The sequence below is a fragment of the Delphinus delphis genome, chromosome 17, assembly GCF_949987515.2.
Source record: "Delphinus delphis chromosome 17, mDelDel1.2, whole genome shotgun sequence".
NCBI classification, from domain to species: Eukaryota; Metazoa; Chordata; class Mammalia; order Artiodactyla; family Delphinidae; genus Delphinus; species Delphinus delphis.
The window spans coordinates 79907313-79926108 of NC_082699.1; the positions used below are offsets into that span (position 1 = coordinate 79907313).

At 56.5% G+C, this 18796-nt stretch overlaps 3 protein-coding genes across 4 annotated transcripts in view; 2 read left to right on the plus strand and 1 right to left on the minus strand.

Annotated features, from left to right (window-relative positions):
- Positions 1–246: 246 nt before the first annotated feature.
- HGH1 (HGH1 homolog) lies at positions 247–3194 on the plus strand. The gene is made up of 6 exons (XM_059995410.1): positions 247–889; positions 962–1062; positions 1161–1259; positions 1461–1552; positions 1641–1763; positions 1849–3194. The coding sequence occupies exons 1-6, from the start codon at positions 264–266 to the stop codon at positions 2026–2028; spliced, it is 1221 nt and encodes a 406-aa protein (XP_059851393.1). The 5' UTR covers positions 247–263; the 3' UTR covers positions 2029–3194.
- Positions 2295–5871, minus strand: LOC132440365 (testis-specific serine/threonine-protein kinase 5-like). The gene is given in 9 exon segments (XM_060035293.1): positions 2295–2473; positions 3236–3412; positions 3486–3623; positions 3941–4056; positions 4135–4270; positions 4564–4628; positions 4712–4902; positions 5069–5198; positions 5559–5871. Coding segments are annotated over 9 exon segments (1299 nt in total). The 5' UTR covers positions 5726–5871.
- A 3781-nt stretch (positions 5872–9652) lies between these two features.
- The window catches only part of MROH1 (maestro heat like repeat family member 1), a 67867-nt gene continuing 58723 nt past the window's right edge, over positions 9653–18796 (plus strand). The window contains exon 1 of one of the 2 annotated variants that reach the window (XM_059995300.1): positions 9653–9736. In XM_059995300.1, coding sequence (XP_059851283.1) covers positions 9706–9736 — 31 coding nt within the window. In that variant the 5' untranslated portion in view covers positions 9653–9705. The remainder of the gene's footprint in view (positions 9737–18796) is intronic. The other variant, XM_059995301.1, reaches the window with a different exon arrangement.

Consider the following 18796-nt stretch of genomic DNA (forward strand, 5'->3'; position numbering starts at 1 on the left):
CCATGCCGGGGCCCAAAGCTTGTCCCTGCACGACCCCCACCACCGCGCAGAGCCCGAGGTCCCCGGCTTCTGGCCGGCAACCAATCCCACAATCCCCCGGGCCTTGGCGTGGCCCCGCCTCCGCGCGCCGGTCCCGCCCCTTGCGCGGAGTCGGTAGCCTCGGATTGGTCACCGGGGCTTCCGGTACCCTGGTGAGCGGGGCCGCTGCCCACCTGTAGGCGCCTCGCAAAGCTGAGCTTGCGCAGCGGAGCGCGCCGACAAGCATGCGGGAGGACGAAGGGGTCGTGGGTGGGTCAGCCGGTGGCCTCGCCTCTGTAGGGTCGCCGATAGTGGAGGCCGGCCCGAAGGCGGAGGCGGCGAAGCTGCTGCCTTTCCTGGCGCTCGGGGCGCGGGCTGACCTGCAGGCGGCGGCGGCGCAGCATGTGCTGGCGCTCACCGGCTCGGGGCCCGGTCGCACGCTGCTGGCCGGCCAGGCGGCACTGCTGCGGGCTCTGGTCGAGCTGGCGGTGGCCCCTCCTCCCGCCCCGGCCCGAGACGCCGCTCGCGCGCTAGTCAATTTGGCCGCCGACCCTGGTCTGCACGAGCCGCTGCTGGCGGCCGAGCCCGGACTACCTGCCCGCCTGCTGGGCTGCGCTTTGGACCCACAGTGGCCCTGGGCCGAGGAGGCGGCCGCCGTGCTGGCTAACCTCAGCCGCGAGCCGGTGCCATGTACTGCGCTGATGGCGGCGCTGGCGGCCGCTGAGCCCGGGGAGTCGGGCCTGGAGCGGCTGGTGCTCGCGCTGTGCACTCCCGGCTACAACGCCCGCGCGCCCCTGCACTACTTGGGGCCGATGCTCTCCAACCTCAGCCAGCGTCCTGCGACGCGCGCTTTCCTGCTGAATCACGACAGGTGAAGCCCAGGGCGCTCGCGGGGAGGGCGTGGAAATGAGCAGGGACGGCACTGAGTGGTTTTTCCCTCCAGGTGCGTGGTCCAGCGGCTGCTGCCCCTTACCCAATACCCGGACTCCTCGGTGCGCAGGGGCGGGGTGGTGGGGACACTGCGAAACTGCTGCTTCGAGCACCGTGAGTGGTGGTGAGGAAGTTGCCGTGTCGGGGAGTGGGAGGAATAGACTGGACCCTGGGGCCCCTCTGGACTGGCCTCCATTCCTGTTTCTCCCCAGGACACCATGAGTGGTTGCTTGGGCCTGAGGTGGACATTCTCCCCTACTTGCTACTGCCCCTGGCTGGGCCTGAGGACTTCTCCGAGGAGGAGATGGAGCGTGAGTGGCTTGGGTCGAGCCTCAGGGTTGGTCTGGCAGGAGGGGAGGCCAGTGGGGGAGAGGCAGAAGGAAGTGTCCAGATCAGGGCCCCTTCTGAAACCTTCTAGCAGGGAGTTGCTGAACACAGATGGGCCTTACAATGGCAGGGTCTTGCCTAGCAGACCAGGGGCCAGCATAGGGACCCAGTGAATTCACTCCTAGGGCTGCCCGTTGACCTGCAATACCTGCCACAAGACAAGCAGCGAGATCCTGATGCCGACATCCGCAAGATGCTCATTGAGGCCATCATGCTGGTGAGCCGGCGTGCTGCTGCGTTAATGTCACCCCCACACGCTTACATGTTAGCACACTGATGTCTGGATGATCTCTGCCCTCTCCCAGCTGACGGCCACGGCACCTGGTCGGAAGCAGGTGAGGGACCAGGGAGCCTACTTGATCCTGCGCGAGCTGCACAACTGGGAGCCAGAGCCCGATGTGCGGGTGACTTGTGAGAAGCTCATCCAGGTGGGCGCAGGGTTGGGGGAGTGGTGGATGTCCGCAGTGTGCCAGCCAGCTGCTCACCTGCTTGCCCTGCCTGCCCTGCGGGCAGGTCCTCATTGGGGATGAGCCAGAGCACGGCATGGAAAACCTGCTGGAGGTGCAAGTACCTGAGGATATCGAGCGACAGCTGCAGCAGCGGGACCGCCAGGAGCAGAGCAGCGCGAGCGGTGCGGCAGCAGCTGGAGCTGTGGCCCCAGAGGCGCGCGCAGAGGGAGCTGCACCCACCTGAGGCCCGCGAAGCCTGCCGCCAGCCCTGGGCCCACCTCTGCTCGCCATCGTCCAGGCCTCCCAGACCGGGTCTGTGTGCAGCCGCCCGCAGGCCTCTGGGTCCCCTGGCTCTGAGGGTGCGCCTTGCTGAGAAGCAGAGCTGTTCTTAAGCTCCAGGTCTTTGCTGAGGGTTGAGGGTGCCTCCCTGTGCCCTGTTGGCTCCAGCAAGAAGGCTGGTTGCTCAGAGGAGGACTGTTCAGCCAGAGCTGGCCCAACCCTGTGACTTGCTCAGGTATCTCCACGGGGATGGCCAGCAGGGCCGGACAGAAAGACACTGCAAGCCCGAGGGGCTAGCTGGAGCTTCCCAGTCCCAACGGTGCTACGGGGGTCTGGGCATAGGGGGGCACCCAGGTGCTTGCAGTGCCCCTTGGTACCAGTCCCACCCCAGGCCCCTCCATCCTGGGGCCCTGCCGGAGACCCAGCCTCAAAGGGCTCACCTGTTGAGGTTTTCACCAGCCACAGCCTGTCGTGGGGTCTAGCCAGGGCTGCACCCCTGTGGCCTGTCCTCGGAGCACTTGCTGGGCGTTGCCTCCCCTTCATGCTCCCCACCTTTCCACTTGACCTGTGCCCAAACCTGCCCCCCGCTCTTTGCAAGCTCCTCAAGTCCTATTTCCCAGTCCTGGACTGAGCTGATGCCCTCGCTCTCCCCCGCTAGCTGGGCCCTCTCGCTGGTCAGCCTGCCTGAGCCTCAGCTCCCCAGAGCCCCTCGCCTGCCGAGCTGAGAGCCTCCCTGATGTGCCTGCAGCCTTGCCCTGGGCTCTTCTTTCCCCTGACCACCCTCCAAAGCTGGAGACCGTCCCCTGGCACGCCCATCAAGGCTGGCTTCTTCATGGGTGCCGGGTGCCTCCCTCCTCTGCGGTCCCCTCTCTCTTCCCTCCCTCCCCCCAGATAAGTGAAAGCTCTGGCCTGGAGGTGTGTGGACTGTTTTGCAGATGCCCCAAGGCCCACGGCCCTCTTCCCGCGTTGAGAAGTCCACGCCGTTGGCGCCACAGAATAAACGCTCTGTTTGGCCTTGCCCCCGCCGTCCCGCCCGCCCTCAGTTAACCAGGTAGTGTCCAGGCACGGTCCGGATGGCAGACATGGGGCGTGGCGACAGCGGACGCCTGGAGGGGCTCGCCGCGCGACTGGCCGTCTCCGTGCTCCAGAGTCCCAGCCCGGCAGGGTCGCACCTCGTCTCGGGGGAGACTCCGTGGGCTCGGGCGCCGGACCAGAGGCACTCTCAAGGGGGGTGCACTGTTGCTGGGGTCGCCGCAGGTGCAGGAGCGGCCTTGGGGGATCTGAGTCCGCGCTGGGCTCCACGTTGTCCGGGGACGTTGGGAGCTCACACTCCTCGGGCTTCTTTGCAACTGACCGGAGTGGGAGGGTCAGGTGGGGCGCTGAGGAGCCGCCCACCTGCCCACACTGGTGGGCGTGCAGCACCTGGTGTGACGCCGCCGAGCACGGTGCGGAAGAGCGTATGTGCGGCGGGCAGCCTCCCGTGCTGCGCGGCCACCTGCTGCAGGCCCAGGCGCGCTCGCGGGCGCAGCTGGCGCAGGCCTCGGATCAGGTCCTGGCACTCTGCGGGTGAGGGCTCAAGGATGCGGCCTACAGGTGCCACTGCCCTCTCGCGCCCCAGCCCGCAGCCATCGCGGCCAACAATGCTGGCAGCTTGGAGGTGTCATCCCGTTCAGTCTTCCCAAACGGCCGTAGGGTGTCCGTGTTTCACACGTGGGGAGACAGGCAGAGAGAGGTGAGGCGCCCTGCCCTGGGCTAGCGCAGGGTTCAGGCTTAGCGGGGCCACCAACACATTTCCACCTCTCTGGACCCAGCTCTCTCTTGCCGCCCACCTGGGTGCGGGCTGGGACCGGGGAGGGACACAGGGTGGAGGCGCTCACCTGGGGACAGGCCTGGCCGTAAGGTGGGGCCCTGGCGCATCAGGTACCGCATGCGGTGGGGCTGGCGCTCCTTGAAGGGCAGGTTCCCGGTCACCATGGCGTAGAGGATGACACCTCTGGGGGCGTGGGCTTCCCAGGGCGTGCCCCCTCCCCTCCCCTCCCCTCCCTAGGGGTCCTGGAGCCCGTGAGGTGGCGCTCCCCGGCTCCACGGGTCAGCCTGCTCCCCGCTGTACTTGCTTGTGAGGACCTCCAGGGCTGTGTAGGCCACAGAGCCACAGAAGGTGCTCAGCCGCGAGTTCTTAAGCCCCTACCGATTGGCAAAGCCGAAGTCTGCAGGGGGCATACAGGGAGGGCGGGGGGGGGCGGGGTGTAAGTGGGCTCCTGTGGTGGGCATGGGGTGTGTGGGGTGACTGCAAGTGTGGCTCTGGGCGAGGGTGGGGTGTAGGCCTCCTAGGGGGATTGAAGGACAAGGCAGACTGGGGTCAGAAGTTTGGAGCAAGCCAGTGTAGACACTGGGTGCCTGGCTGGGGCGAGAGTGGGGAATGTGTGGCCCTCAGAAGTCGAAGACCTCAGTCAGTTGGCGCAGGCTGGGGGCAGGGTTGCGGGCTGGGCCGCAGGCTCACCGCTCAGCTTTAGGAAGCCTCGGTCATCTAGCAGGATGTTCTCACACTTTAGGTCCCTGCATGGGGAAGCGGAGGTGAGGCTGGGCCTGAGCTCAGGCGGCTCTCTCCATGTGGTGGGCGGGTGGGCTGGGCGGCGCCCTCAACTGCCATGCCTGAGCTGGGGCAGTGCGCCGCAGCACTGGCTAGCTGCCGGCACAGCCTGTGGGCCCCCTGCTCCAGCCCCGGGCAGCGGCAGTCGTCGGACACGGCATTGATGTGCTCCGGCAGGTCACCACGGGCCGCTGGCTCCAGCACCAAGTAGGCGCGCCAGCTGTTCCGGTAGGTCTCGTAGAGCTGCACCTACTGGATCCCGCCCGCCTGCCATCACCCCGAGGAGGGGCCGTCAGGTGCACTGGATTGGGGTCTCAGGATGGGGCTGGGCTCGAGCGTAAGGGTCCCAGGAGGGGAAGGCGGCAGGCCTGGGCTGGGCAGGAGGGGACCAGGATGTTTTGGGGTCTCTGCCCACCACGTTCAGGTGCTTGTAGGTAGCACTGAGTGACGAGATCTCACAGGGCAGGAACTTGCAGGAGAACTCCACAGAGGCCTCAGCGGTGGAGACGATCTTGATAGCCACCTGCGGGAGTGGAGGGTGGCCACTGTGCGAAGACCAGAGCCCCTCGGGGGCGGGATGTGGCAGAGCAGGCCCTGTGGCCTTTGTGCATGTTGCTGAACTTGGCCGGGGCAAGGCTCGGTGAGCAGCGTCCTTGGGGGGCCGCTCTGGTCTCCTACTCACTCCTGTCCCAGGCACTTATGTGTTCAAGGGGTCCAGGAACTGGGAGTGATCAGCCTGCCCGAGCCTTGGCCTTCAGGGAGGATGCAGGACCAGGAGGGGGCCAGAGCACCTGGAAAGTGCCTGAGTGGGGTTAGGACAGGGGCCTCAGGGCTGGGCTGGAGGGTGAACCACGGATCCCCCACCCCATGGGGAGGAGGTGGCCTGCCTCTCTGTGGTGTGGCACGTACCCCGCAGGTCAGAGGCCAGCTTGGAGTTGTGCTGTGTGCGCTCCTGCGTGGCATAGGCCAGGTGGACTTTGGAGAAGGCCCCAGAGCCGATCTTCTTGGAGGAAGGCGGGTAGCTGTTGTCCCTGCATTCGCATACCTGCTCCATGAAGGCTCTCTGGTCCATGAAGGTCTGGTCTGACCTTCCGGAGGTCAGGGCACTGCGGAAGGGGTTGGGGCCATCCAGCTCACCGCAGGGCCTTGGGGATGGGGGGCGGGAGGCGTGACTGAGGCCTGACCTGTTAGCGGGACAGGGGTGATGGGGCTGCAGGAGGCCAGCTGGGACCTGCGCCCCCTCAAGGCTGCAGCCGAGTTTCTGAAGTCTTCCTGGGACTGGGGCAGAGACACGGGAGGGCCCAGGACTGAGAACTCGGGGTGGGAGGCTAACACAGCTGCACAACCATAGACTGGCACGGGGAAGGCAGGCTCTGGGATAGCGGGGGCAGATTCTAGAGTGGAAGGTTCTATAGCTGCACCTGCAGTGCGCCCTCGGAGGGGGTGTCCTATCCCCCAGGACTTGCTTGCCCTAAGAACATCTTGCTGGAACCAGCCCTGCCCTGCCTGAGGCCCATTCTCTGGGGTGAGAACCCCAAGGGCCAAAAGAGGCGTTTTTTGGACGGTGCTGTGAGGCTTGCAGGATCTTATTTCCCTGTCCAGGGATTGAATCCAGGCCTTTGGCAGTGAAAGTGCCAAGTCACATCCACTGGCCTGGGGACTTCCCTGGTGGCGCAGCGGTTAAGAATCCGCCTGCCAATGCAGGGGACCCCGGTTCAATCTCTGGTCCAGGAAGATCCCACATGCCACGGAGCAACTAAGCCCGTGCGCCATAACTACTGAGCCTGTGCTCTAGAGCCCACGAACCACCACTACTGAAGCCCACGCGCCTAGAGTCTGTTCCCCAATTAGAGAAGCCACTGCAATGAGAAGCCCACGCACTGCAACGAAGAGTAGTCCCTGCTCGCCGCAACTAGAGGAAGCCCACGCGCAACACTGAAGACCCAACGCAGCCAAAAAACAAAAACAAACAAACAAAAAAACCACTGGCCAGCCAGAGAATTCCCAAAGCCACCCAGCCTTCCTCTGCTCAGGCCTGGAAGCTTCTGCTCAGGCCAAGACCTGCTGCAGAGGCCTTTCCCCCAGAGCTGTCTACACACTTGATGACACATTCCCAAGCAAGCAAGTAACCCTCGCCCCCGCCTGGGTCCACCTCAAACCCCAGCTCCAGGAGAGATGCGCCAGCATGGTCCCTCCCTTCTCCTGGCCCCTGGAGTCTTCTGTGAGTGCCTTTACCGTGGGGAGCCAATGTTTCCTAAGTGCCTGCTGTGAGCCAGGTGCTGTTCTAAGGGGCAACTACCAGCTCCCAGAGTCCTGCTCCTGTGCACAGACCGCACCCGACATGCCTGTCCTGTGGTAGGCAGTTCACACCCAGGATTTCAAATCTGAGTAACACCAAGCGATGCCCCCTTTCCAGACGACACAACTGAGGCCCAAGTCGTAGTCTCTCTTCTGTGAGCTGGACGGCACAGTGGCTGGGGGCTGCCGTCCTGGCAGTGGCTGGGGACTGGACTTGTCCCCGCCGGGATCCACGGTCCGCAGGGTGCTCCCGCTGCAGGGAGAGCCTCGGAATGCTTGGAATTGAACTGCTGCGGCACATTTTGTCATCCCTGTTGGACTGTGAGCTGCTTGAGAACAAGGCTGGTGTTTGATATTCCGTTGCTCACCCACAGCCCTTGTCTAGCAAACTGCCTGGAGTATAGAAAATATGGGCAAACTAACTGGTTTGCTACTGACCTGGGGGTTAGGAAAAGAGAAGCTGCGCCAGGTATTTCAAGGGGAGGGTAACGTTATATTTGTCTTTCTCTTTCTGACTTACTTCACTTAGCATGATAATCTCTAGGTCCATCCATGTCCCTGCAAATGCCATTATTTCATCCTTTTTTATGGTTGAATAGTATTCCATTGTATACATGTGCCACATCTTCTTTATCCATTCATCTGTCAGTGGACACTTAGGATGCTTCCATGTCTTGGCTGTTGTAAATAGTGCTCCTATTAACACTGAGGTGCATGTATCTTTTCAACTTATAGTTTACTCCAAATATATGCCCAAGAGTGGGATTGCTGGCTCATATGGCAACTCTATTTTGGTTTTTTTGAGGAACCCCCATACTGTTTGCCATAGCGGCTGCACCACTTCACATTCACACCAACAGTGTAGGAGGGTTCCCTTTTCTCCACACCCTCTCCAGCATTTGTTATTTGTAGACTTTTTAATGATGGCCATTCTGACTGGTGTCAGGTGGTACCTTATTGCAGTTTTGATTTGCATTTCTCTAATAATTAGCAATGTTGAGTATCTTTTCATGTGCCTATTGGCCATCTGTATGTCTTTGGAGAAACGTCTTCTGTGCATTTAAAAAAAATAAGTGTATTTATTTTATTTATTTTACTTTTGACTGAGTTGGGTCTTCGTTGCTGCCTGCAGGCTTTCTCTAGTTGTGGTGAGCCAGGGCTACTCTTCGTCGTGGTGTGCAGGCTTCTCATTGCAGTGGCTTCTCTTATTGCAGAGCATGGGCTCTAGGCATGCTGGCTTCAGTAGTTGTGGCACGTGGGCTCAGTAGTTGTGGCTTGCGGACTCTGGAGCACAGCCTCAGTAGTTGTGGTGCACGGGCTTAGTTACTCCGCAGCATGTGGCATCTTCCCGGACCAGGGCTCGAACCCATGTCCCCTGCATTGGCAGGCGAATTCTTAACCACTGCGCCACCAGGGATGTCCTTTCTGTGCATTTTTCGATTGGGGTTTTTTTTTTTTTATGGATTTCTATGAGCTGTTTGTATGTTCTGGAAATAAAGCCCTTGTTGGTCGCATCATTTGCAAATATTTTCTGCCATTCCATAGGATGTCTTTTTGTTTTGTTTATGGTTTCAAAGCTTTTAAGTTTGATTAGGTCCCATTTATTTATTTATTTTATTTTATTTTATTTTTTATTTATTTTTTTTTTTTGGCAGTACGTGGGCCTCTCACTGTTGTGGCCTCTCCAGTTGTGGAGCACAGGCTCTGGACGTGCAGGCTCAGCGGCCATGGCTCACGGGCCCAGCCGCTCCGCAGCATGTGGGATCTTCCCGGACCGGGGCACGAACCCATGTCCCCTGCTTGAGCAGGCGGACTCTCAACCACTGCGCCACCAGGGAAGCCCCTATTTTTGCTTTTACTTTTTTTTTTTTTTTTTTTTTGTGGTACGCGGGCCTCTCACTGTCATGGCCTCTCCCGTTGCGGAGCACAGGCTCCGGACGCGCAGGCTCAGCGGCCATGGCTCACGGGCCCAGCCGCTCCGCGGCACGTGGGATCCCCCCGGACCGGGGCACGAACCCGTGTCCCCTGCATCGGCAGGCGGACTCTCAACCGCTGCGCCACCAGGGAAGCCCTATGGCTGCTCATCTTGATTCCCACGGTCTGTTGGCATACTGGACGTGTGCCTCCAGTTTGCGTGTGCGTACCTTTTTGCGGAGGGATCCTCGGCCCTGGGTCTCTCGGGTGTTGGTTGGGTGTTCAGTGTGTGTGCATGTGTGAGAGATATAGGGCATGACAGTGCCTGTGTGTGTCCCGGTCAGGCCCACCTGGCGTGCGTACCTGGACAGGTATGTGCTTGTGAGAGGACCGGCTTTGGGCGCACTGACGCGCCGAGCCGGCGTCGCCGATGCCTCTCCCGGTATGTGGGGCGGTGTCTGTGTGCCGGGATCATCGCGGTGTAAATGTCGTACGAGGACACAGCAGAGTGGGAAGGGAGCCGCGTCCTGCGCCTGCGCAGTGGCCGGCCGCACGCCTTGAGGCCGACAGGGCTGCCCTACTGGCGCCCAACAGTCAGGTGTGGCGGTCACGGGGCGGCAGGGGGCGGGGCCGAGCGCGAGGCGGAGTTTGCGCACTCTCACTCTCTGGCGTTCGGGGGACCGGGTGGAGAGGGCGAGAGGGACGCACCTCCGACCAGTGAGCGCAGAGATCGCTTGGGGGCGGGGCCGGGCTGCCGCGCGCCGGGCCACGGTTGGCGGGGGGGCGGTGGCCTCGCCGCGTGGCCCCGCCCACTCCGGTCAGCGGCAGGCGGGAGGGCGGATGCCGGGCTGCGGCTGCCGCGGCTCCTCAGGTAAATGGGGTCGGGGCCCGGGATCGGGGCTGGCGGCGGTAACTCGGCGAGGCGCCCCTCGGGGAAGCCTGGGCTGCGGACTCTCGGGCCGCCCCCTTGGCCAGGCCGCCGCGGGAAACCGAGTCAGGGGGCGCCTCTCCAAGGTCACCGGGCGAGCGCGGAAAGGGTCCCGGGCGTCGCGGGGCCGAGCCCACCCCCTTCCCCGGGCTCAGGTGCGCCCAGCTGCGCGCGGAGCCGCATTTTCCGCGTCACAACCCGGAAGAGCGCCCTGGGAGCCGAGCCGCTCACATTCTTCGTCGCAACGGCATGGGGAGCCCGGCCCCCGTGCCCGTGCCCTCCCAGGGTGGGACTCGGAGTACCTGGTCTCTGTGCCCGTCTCCTCCCTGGGGGGCGCTCGGTCCCCAGTCCTAGCGCCTGTCACTCCGGAGGCGTGTGGTTCACGCCCTTGCTTCCCCGGGGGGAAAACGGGGTCCTCCCTATGGGAAGCTAAGCCTAAACCCGAGAGTCCCAACGCGCAGGGGCCGTTGTATTCGTTCCATCTTCTCTTTGACTGTAGAGCAGGGAGGTACTTTGTCCACAGTCCTGAGGATTACTGGTCATGTAAGGTAGGCGTGAAGCTGGAGGGCTGCAGGACGTCCCGCTCTCAATCCAGGTGAGAGCTCCGTGGTGCTAGACCAGGGCTGGCTCCCAGTCAGCCCCTGGGCCCTTAGGCCCAAGTTTGGGTTCTGGTTTTCCTGGAGCGCCAGCACAGCTAGGGCCTGAGGTTCCCCGTTGCCGGCCCAGCCGGGGTGGGGGCGGGGCTGACTGGTAAGCTCAAGGGCAGTGAGGCACAAAGGGGTGCGGGGGGCAGAGGGGGCGGGTGTGGGGATGTAAGCGGGAGCGGCTGCCTGGTGCGAGGGGCAGGTGGGGTTGGGGTGGAGGCTGGCTGAGGGGACCACCCTGGAAAGGGATGGTGGTAGAGGTGGGGAAGAAGGTGGTCAGTGAGTCACTGTAGGGTGTGGGAAGGGAGATGGAGGAACAGGAGGGGGTGATGCTGACCTCTGACCCACGTAGCTGAGTGCACGATGACACAGGAAAAGAGGCAGGTGAGGTGGGGGTCGGGGAGAAGTCGGGGTGACGATGGTGTTAGAGCCGTTGAGTGTGCGTGGCGATGGTGGTCCAGATGGAGAAGGCCAGCAGGCGCTGGGCCCCAGGAGACCCATGCGGGAATCATCAGTGTGGGACACTTGAGTGGTGGCATGATGGTGACGTGGTTGCCCCTGTGGTCCTGGCAGCCAAAGGGCCTGGGGATGCTGTTGTCAGCAGGGTCTTCGGCCATCATGGCTCACGCAAGCACGTGTCTCTCGTCTCTCTTTGGTGTCAGAATAGGATCACCTGGAGTTGAGCTGTCTTGGTTACCTTGACACCGACGTCCATGCTGCGGTGGATTGTTTGGACCTGCGTCTTGCAGTTTCTCACTCCTCCAGGGCTGTTTGCTGCCTGCTGAGGGCCCTCAGGGGATCAGAGGTGGAGCCCGTGGCTGCTTGCCGGCTCCCTCACCTTCACAGCTGCCGCCTGTGCCTGGAAGCAGGTGTCTGTGCTTAGTTCGGACCAGGGTCCACCGAGGCCCAGGTGGGCAGCCGGCTCGCTGCTTGTCTGTGATCAGCAGCCCCAGATCTCGTGAGCCCCTTCGTGGAGCTGAGTTACTTGATCTTCTCGAGGTAGGGCCCCAGGAAGGCTCCTGCTCGGTGCTCAAGGAATGGTGGCTGCTGGACGTCGTGAGAAACGTGCTTTCTCCACTGAGCTGGAGGGCCACCCAGTTCTGGGGGGACACCGCTTGGCATGGCTTATGTTGAGAAACGGTGTTCTCAAAGGACTGTGCTTCCTGGGTCATCTGCCCAGGTTCTTGTCGGTGACTCTGGAAGCTGATTCCTTCTCTAGCTCCTGTGCTAAGAGGGGAAGACCCTGGGCCTTGTGCGTGGGTGGGGGTGGGGAGTTCCTGCGACCCCCCAGGGCCTCCTGACTTCCCAGTCTCCCCTCACACACCTACCCTCCAGACCAGCTCCTGGCTGCCTCTGGGCTGGGCTGTGTGTGGCCTCCTTGGCCTCCCACACGCACTTCTGACCCCTCTCCGGCTCAGCAAAGTTGGCCCAGCACCTCTGTTAGCGTGTGCCAGTTCATGTGGCAGCCATAATACAAGTGGGCATCTTTCAGGCCAGGGGCTCTGTGGGTGGGGGCAGCACCTAGTGGGCATTACTAAATGCCATTGAATGAATGCTGAGTACAGGTGAGCGAGGAGGAGGGGTGGGAGAGGGAGGAGGGAGCTGCTTCCGCGCTCACCCACAGCGCGTCCAGCGTGGGAAGGAGGACCCTGTTGGCCCTGCTCCGTGCCCTGTGCTGGGAGCATCTGGGCAGGTGTGGAGGAGGGCAGTGCAGGAGCCAGTCCCGGCGGAAGTCCCGCCCCATCGCTGACCAGCTGCTGACAGCACGTGCCTCGCAGACCTGCTTGGCCGTGCAGATTAAAGGAGATGGTGCCTCTTCAGTGCATCCTGTGGGACGCGGGGAGCCTCCCAGACCCGTCCCCGTCTCTGCACCCCCTTCCCCTGCAGCGTGTTCACCTCGATTTGCCGTCAGCTCTGTGCTCACAGGTCTGTCTGCTCCACAGACCTCCTGGCCTGGGGCAGGGGCAGCAGGTGGAAACTTACAAAACCGGTCAAGCCCGGCTCTTCCACCAGCCAGGTAGTTTATACTTACTTGACAGCCACCTTTTTCCAGTGCTTGTTTTTTAAAAAGTCTAACCAGATCCCTGATTGACACGTGTGTTTTCTAACATCTGCACTCACGGGAGGGCTTCTGTAGACGGATGTCGAGAGGTGGATGATCCCGTCACGCAGCGCGACCATTTGGGCTTGTGGGGGACACTCCACAGGCTCTGCTGGTTGTCCGCACCTGTGTGGTGGCCACAGCACTGACAACGTCTGGTGCTGGCAGAGCGCAGCTGTGTGCAGGCCTCACTCCCAGCGGCTCACTCGTGACGCGGGCAGAGCCCAGTCCTGGACTGGCCGTCTGCATACCGCCCTCCTTCTTGTTCGTCTTGTTGGTGCGGATGGGCTCCTTTGCGTGTTAGTAGGAGACAGATTCGCCTCTTGATTATGAACGGTTATGAACGGTTGGACCTGCTTTGTCTTTTAGTTACTTTATGCTCCACTGAGGATGGGGTGAGTTGTGAGAGTGTGGGGTTGTGGGCTTAGGTGTATGTGTATGGATGTGGTCTTCAATTTATGTGTGTTTTTGACTTTCAGAAATTAAAAAATTTTATATAGTCCAACTGAACAACATTCATCAAGGTGTGTGGGTTTTTGTGTCTGGCTTAGAAAGTCCTTTCCTACTCCAAGACTCTAAAATGTGTACTTGTATTTTCTACTTAGGACTTACATTTCATTTTTACATGTAACACTTATATCCATCTAGCATTTATTTTGGGGTAAGGAAAGATGTAGGGAAGACTAATTTTTTTCCCTAAGTGCCTAACTAGCTGTTCCAACACTATTGGCTAATCTGTCTTCATTATTTAAAATCTTCCTTTTCTTCCTTACTGGTGTTTATTTCTGGACTTTCTGTACAGTTCTGTTGATCTGTTCACCTCTTCTTAGAACAATAGCATAGTTTTAATTACGGTAGCCTTTTAATACGTTTTAACACAACATAGGACAAATCCTGTTCACATACTTTTCAGAATTTAGTTGGCTACTTTTGTCTGTTGATTCTTCCATATGAACTTTGGAACCATTTTATCAAGTACCCTCCAGTAGCCCGACTCACATATTTGTAGATGAAGGAAAATCGATAGTTGTATAATATTGAGTCTTATGGGAGGATTTTGGGTCTTTTCCTTCAATGAACAGCTTTTGTTTGTTTTTTGAAATTGCGTGCATACTAAGGATATAAACCACAACTTTTCTCCCCACTCACAGTGCGCTGGAGCGGACTGGCACGCACAACTCTCATTGTTTGGAACTGATGCCACAGTCCCCGTAGGAGCCAGGGCCGCAGGAACACTGGGTCACCCGCTGGAGGGGTGCGCTAAGGGACTGGCCCTTGAGGAATGAGTGGGTTTCCCGGGGTGGAGGGGCCAGGGCGGGGCAGGGTACTTGTAGGGACCAACAGAAGCAGAGGTGCGAGAGCCGAAGCCCTGGCCCAGGGCGTTCAGGTACTGGACGCCTGCAGCGTGAGGGGCGAGAGAGAAGCAGAGAGGGGCTTGGGTCTAGGTTGCGACAGCCCTCGTTGAAGGTGTTGGTTTGATTCTGTGGGCAACAGTGAAGATCAGTGAGAAGCGGTGTGACGTGATGTGACCTGCGTTTGACAAAGGCCAGCACTCAGCGTGGAGGAAGTGGCCAAAGGCAGGGTTAGGTGAGGCGGCCGCCAGGGATCAGCTCTCAGAGAAGGAGCAGGGCATCTGCTGTCTGCTGTGCAGTGTGGGGGTGGAGCGAGGAGGGTGGGGGGGCGCTGACGTTGATCGTGGCATGTCTGTCGCTGAGTGGTGGCCTTAGAGGTGCTCACTCGTTCAGTTGCCACTCCCTTAGCAGCATATTCAAAGAGCAGTGCTTGGACAAATGTCAGTTTATCAAGTTTTTCTTTTATAGATTTTGCTTTTGGTGTCAGTCATGGATATTTTCTTCTATGTTTCTTTCCAGAAGTTTTATAGTTTTAAGTTTCACATTTAGGTCTGTGGGTCATTTGGAGTTTTTGTGTGTGGCGTGAGGTATAGATTGGAGTTTACTTATTGTATGTGGGTGTCCAGTTCAGTACTGTTTGTTGAAAGACTATCTCTTCTCCACTCAGTTGCCTTTGTACCTTTGTTGAAAACTGGACATGTAAGTCCTGAAGTCAGGTAGTGTAAGTTCTCCAGTTTAGTTTTGGTTTGCTTTTTTTCAGAGTTGTCTTGGCTATTCTAGGTCCTTTGCATTTCCATATGAGTTTAGAATCAGTCTGTCAATTTCTACAAAAAACATTCTGGGATTTTGATTGGGAATGCCTTCAATCCGTAGATGCATTTGTAAAAAGTTGATATCCTTGTACCGTATTTCTCTCCATTTATTTAAGTTTTCTTTACTATCTCTCACCAGGTCCACCTTTTGTCAAATTTATCCCCAAATATTTCATATAATTTTTGCTCAGTGGCAAATGGTGTGGCTTTTTCAATTTTTGTTTATTGTTAGTATATGGAAATACAGTTGCTTTATTGTTCTTAATTTTTTTTTAATTTATTTATTTTTGCCTGTGTTGGGTCTTCGTTGCTGTGTGCAGGCTTTCTCTAGTTGAGGCGAGTGGGTGCTACTCTTCATTACGGTGCGTGGGCTCCTCACTGCGGTGGCTTCTCTTGTTGCGGAGCACGGGCTCTAGGTGTGCGGGCTTCAGTAGTCGTGGCACGTGGGCTCAGTAGTTGTGGCTTGCGGGCTCAGTAGTTGTGGCTCGTGGACTCTAGAGTGCGGGCTCAGTAGTTGTGGTGCACAGGCTTAGTTACTCTGTGGCATGTGGGATCTTCCCAGACCAGGGATCGAACCCATGTCCCCTGCATTGGCAGGTGGATTCTTAACCACTGCACCACCAAGGAAGCCCCATACGTTGCTTTTTTAATGTTAATTTTATATCCTGTGATCTTGCTAGCTGACTTATTGATCTGGTTCCACTTGTAGGTTCTGTAGGATTTTCTGCATAGATGGCCACATCATCTGTGAATAAAAACAGTTTTACTTCTTTTTCAATTTGGATGCCTTAGATTATTGTTTTCCTTGCCTTGTTGCATAGGCTAGAGCCTCCAGTATGATAGTGAATAGAATGGGTGAGAGCAGACATCCTTGCCTTGTCCCCCATCTTACAGGGATTGCATTTAGTCTTTTACCATTAAGGATGTTCTTATAGGTTTCCCTTAGGTGCTCTTTGTCAGGTTGTGGAAGTTCCCTTCTATTCCTGTTTGTTGATAATTTTTATTATAAGTGGATATTGGATTGTGGCAAATGCTTTTTCTGCATTTATTGAGATGATTATATGGTTTTTATTTTTTGGTCTGTTATTGTGACTTACATTGGCTGCACTTAAAAATACTCAACCAACCTTGCATTCATAGGATAAACCCAATTTAGTCATGATGTATTATCCTTTTTACATGTTGGATATGATTTGATAAAATATTGTCAAGAAATTTTGTGTCTATGAGGGATGTTGGTCTATAGTTTTCATTATTTGTAGTATCTGTGTCTGGTTTTGTTATCAGAGTTATGCTGGCCTCAGAGAATCAGTTGGTAAGTGTTTTTATTTAGTTCGTTATTTAGTTTTGGCCGCATTGAGTCTTCGTTGCTGCGCGCGGGCTTTCTCTAGTTGCGGCGAGCAGGGGCTACTCTTTGTTGCGGTGCGCGGGCTTATTGTGGTGGCTTCTCTTGTTGCAGAGCACGGGCCCTAGGTGTGCGGGCTTCAGTAGTTGTGGTGTGCGGGCTCAGTAGTTGTGGCTCGTGGGCTCTAGAGCGCAGGCTCAGTAGTTGCGGTGCACAGGCTTACTTGCTCCGTGGCATGTGGAATCTTCCCGGACCAGGGCTCGAACCCGTGTCCCCTGCATTGGCAGGTGGATTCTTAACCACTGTGCCACCAGGGAAGTCTTGGTAAGTGCTTTTTATTTTCAGTTTTCCTGGAAGAATTTGTATATAGTTGGTATTGTTTCTTCCTTAAATGTTTGACAGAATTCCCCAGGGAAGTCATCTAGGCCTAGAGTTTTCTCTGTGGGAAGGCTTTTAACTACAAGTTCAATTTCTTTATTAGATATAGGGCTATTTAGGTTATCTGTTTTTTCTTGAGTGAGGTTTGATAGTCTGTCTTTCAAGGAACTTGTCTATTTCTCTTATTTACTTATTTTTTGCGGTACGTGGGCCTGTCACTTCTGTGGCCTCTCTCGTTGCGGAGCACAGGCTCCGGACACGCAGGCTCAGTGGCCATGGCTCACGGGCCCAGCCGCTCTGCGGCATGTGGGATCTTCCCGGACCGGGGCGCTAACCCACGTCCCCTGCATCGGCAGGCGGACCCCCAACCACTGTGCCACCAGGGAAGCCCTATTTCTCTTATTTTTTAAATTTTTTTTTTTTTTTTTTGGCAGTATGCAGGCCTCTCACTGTTGTGGCCTCTCCCGTTGCGGAGCACAGGCTCCGGACGTGCAGGCTCAGCGGCCATGGCTCACGGGCCCAGCCACTCCGCGGCATGCGGGATCTTCCCGGACCGGGGCACGAACCCGTGTCTCCTGCATCGGCAGGCGGACTCTCAACCACTGCGCCACCAGGGAAGCCCTTATTTTTTAAATTTTTATAATTTTTTATTGAGATATAATTGACTTGTCTATTTCTTTTAAGTTGTCCAATTTACTGGCAAAAAGTTATTCAGAATATATTCTTACTATCCTTTTAATATCTGTAGAATCTGTAGTGATGTCACCATTCTCATTCTTAAGATTGATAATTTGTGTTTTCTCTCTTTTTCCTGATCAGTCAGGCTGGAGGTTATCAAATTTATTGATCTTCTAAATAACTAGCCTTTGGTACTTTGATTTTTTTTTCTATTCTTTGTTTTTATTTCTTTGATTTATGTACTGATACTTATTATTTCCTTTTGCTTCTTTTGAGTGTCTAGTTTCTTAAGGTGGAATTTTTTTTTTTTAATAAATTTATTTATTTATTTGGCTGTGTTGTGTCTTCGTTGCTGCACGTGGGTTTTCTCTAGTTGCGGCGAGCGGGAGCTACTCTTCATTGCGGCACGCAGGCTTCTCATTGTGGTGGCTTCTCTTGTTGTGGAGCACGGGGTCTAGGCACACGGGCTTCAGTAGTTGTGGCACGCGGGCTTAGTAGTTGTGACTCGCAGGCTCTAGAGTGCAGGCTTAGTAGTTGTGGTGCATGGGCTTAGTTGCTCCGTGGCATGTGGAATCTTCCCAGACCAGGGCTCGAACCCGTGTCCCCTGCATCGGCAGGCGGACTCTCAACCACTGCGCCACCAGGGATGCCCCGAGCAGACAGATTCTTAACCGCTGCGCCACGAGGGGAGTCCCTTAAGGTGGAATTTGATGTTGTTGACCTTAAAACTAAAACAGCCAGTTATTTTACCAGCAAAATGTGTTTATTTGGGAATAGCAGAGAATTGCAGCCATGGTATAGCAAAAACTATAGGCTAGTCCAGCAAACAAAGGAGAGGAAGTTACTTTGCAGAGAAAAAGGAGGAAGTTGGGAGGGGCTGCTCTGAAGGAAAGTCCACCGGAGGGATGGGAGAGTTCAGGATGGTGATGGCTTCCCAGTGCCTGAGCTGAGAGGGTTCCCATCTGCTGGGCTTGTTGCCGGGCAAGGAGAGATCTTCCTTCCTCTTGCCAGCGTCCTAAAGTAGAGACATCTTCCTGCGGGGAATGCAAGTCATGACTCTTCCTGTTGGGTCTGTGATTCACCTGGAGTGGCAGTGCACAGGAGCTCCCACTCTGGCCTCCGCACTCCCTGCTAAATTAGGTTTCTTTTATTCAGATTCACAAAGTCATTCTTCTTTTCTAATACAGACATTTAGTGCTATACATTTCCCACCAATTTTGATGTCTTCATTTTCATTCACTTCAAAATGCTTTCTAATTTCATTTTTGATTTCTTTTTTGACTCATGCATTATTTTGAAGCATATTAAGCAGTTTCTAAATACTTGGGGATTTCTCAGATAGCTTTCTCTTATTGATTTCGAATTTAACTCCATGTGCTCAGAGAGCATACTTTGTATGACTCGAATTCTTTTAGGCTTATTGAGACTTGTTTTATTGCTCAGAATATGGTCAGTCTTGGTAAATGTTTCATGTGATTTTGGAAAAAATACATATTCTACTGTTAATGAATACAGTGTTCTATAAATACTACTTAAGTTGGTTGACAGTATTGTTCAGGTCTCCTGTACCTTTAGCAATTTTCTGTACACTTGTTCTGACAATTACAGACAGAGGGGTGCTGAATTTCTACTGTATTTTGGATTTGTCTCTTTCTCCTTGCATTTTTATTAGGTTTGATTTTGTGTATTTTGA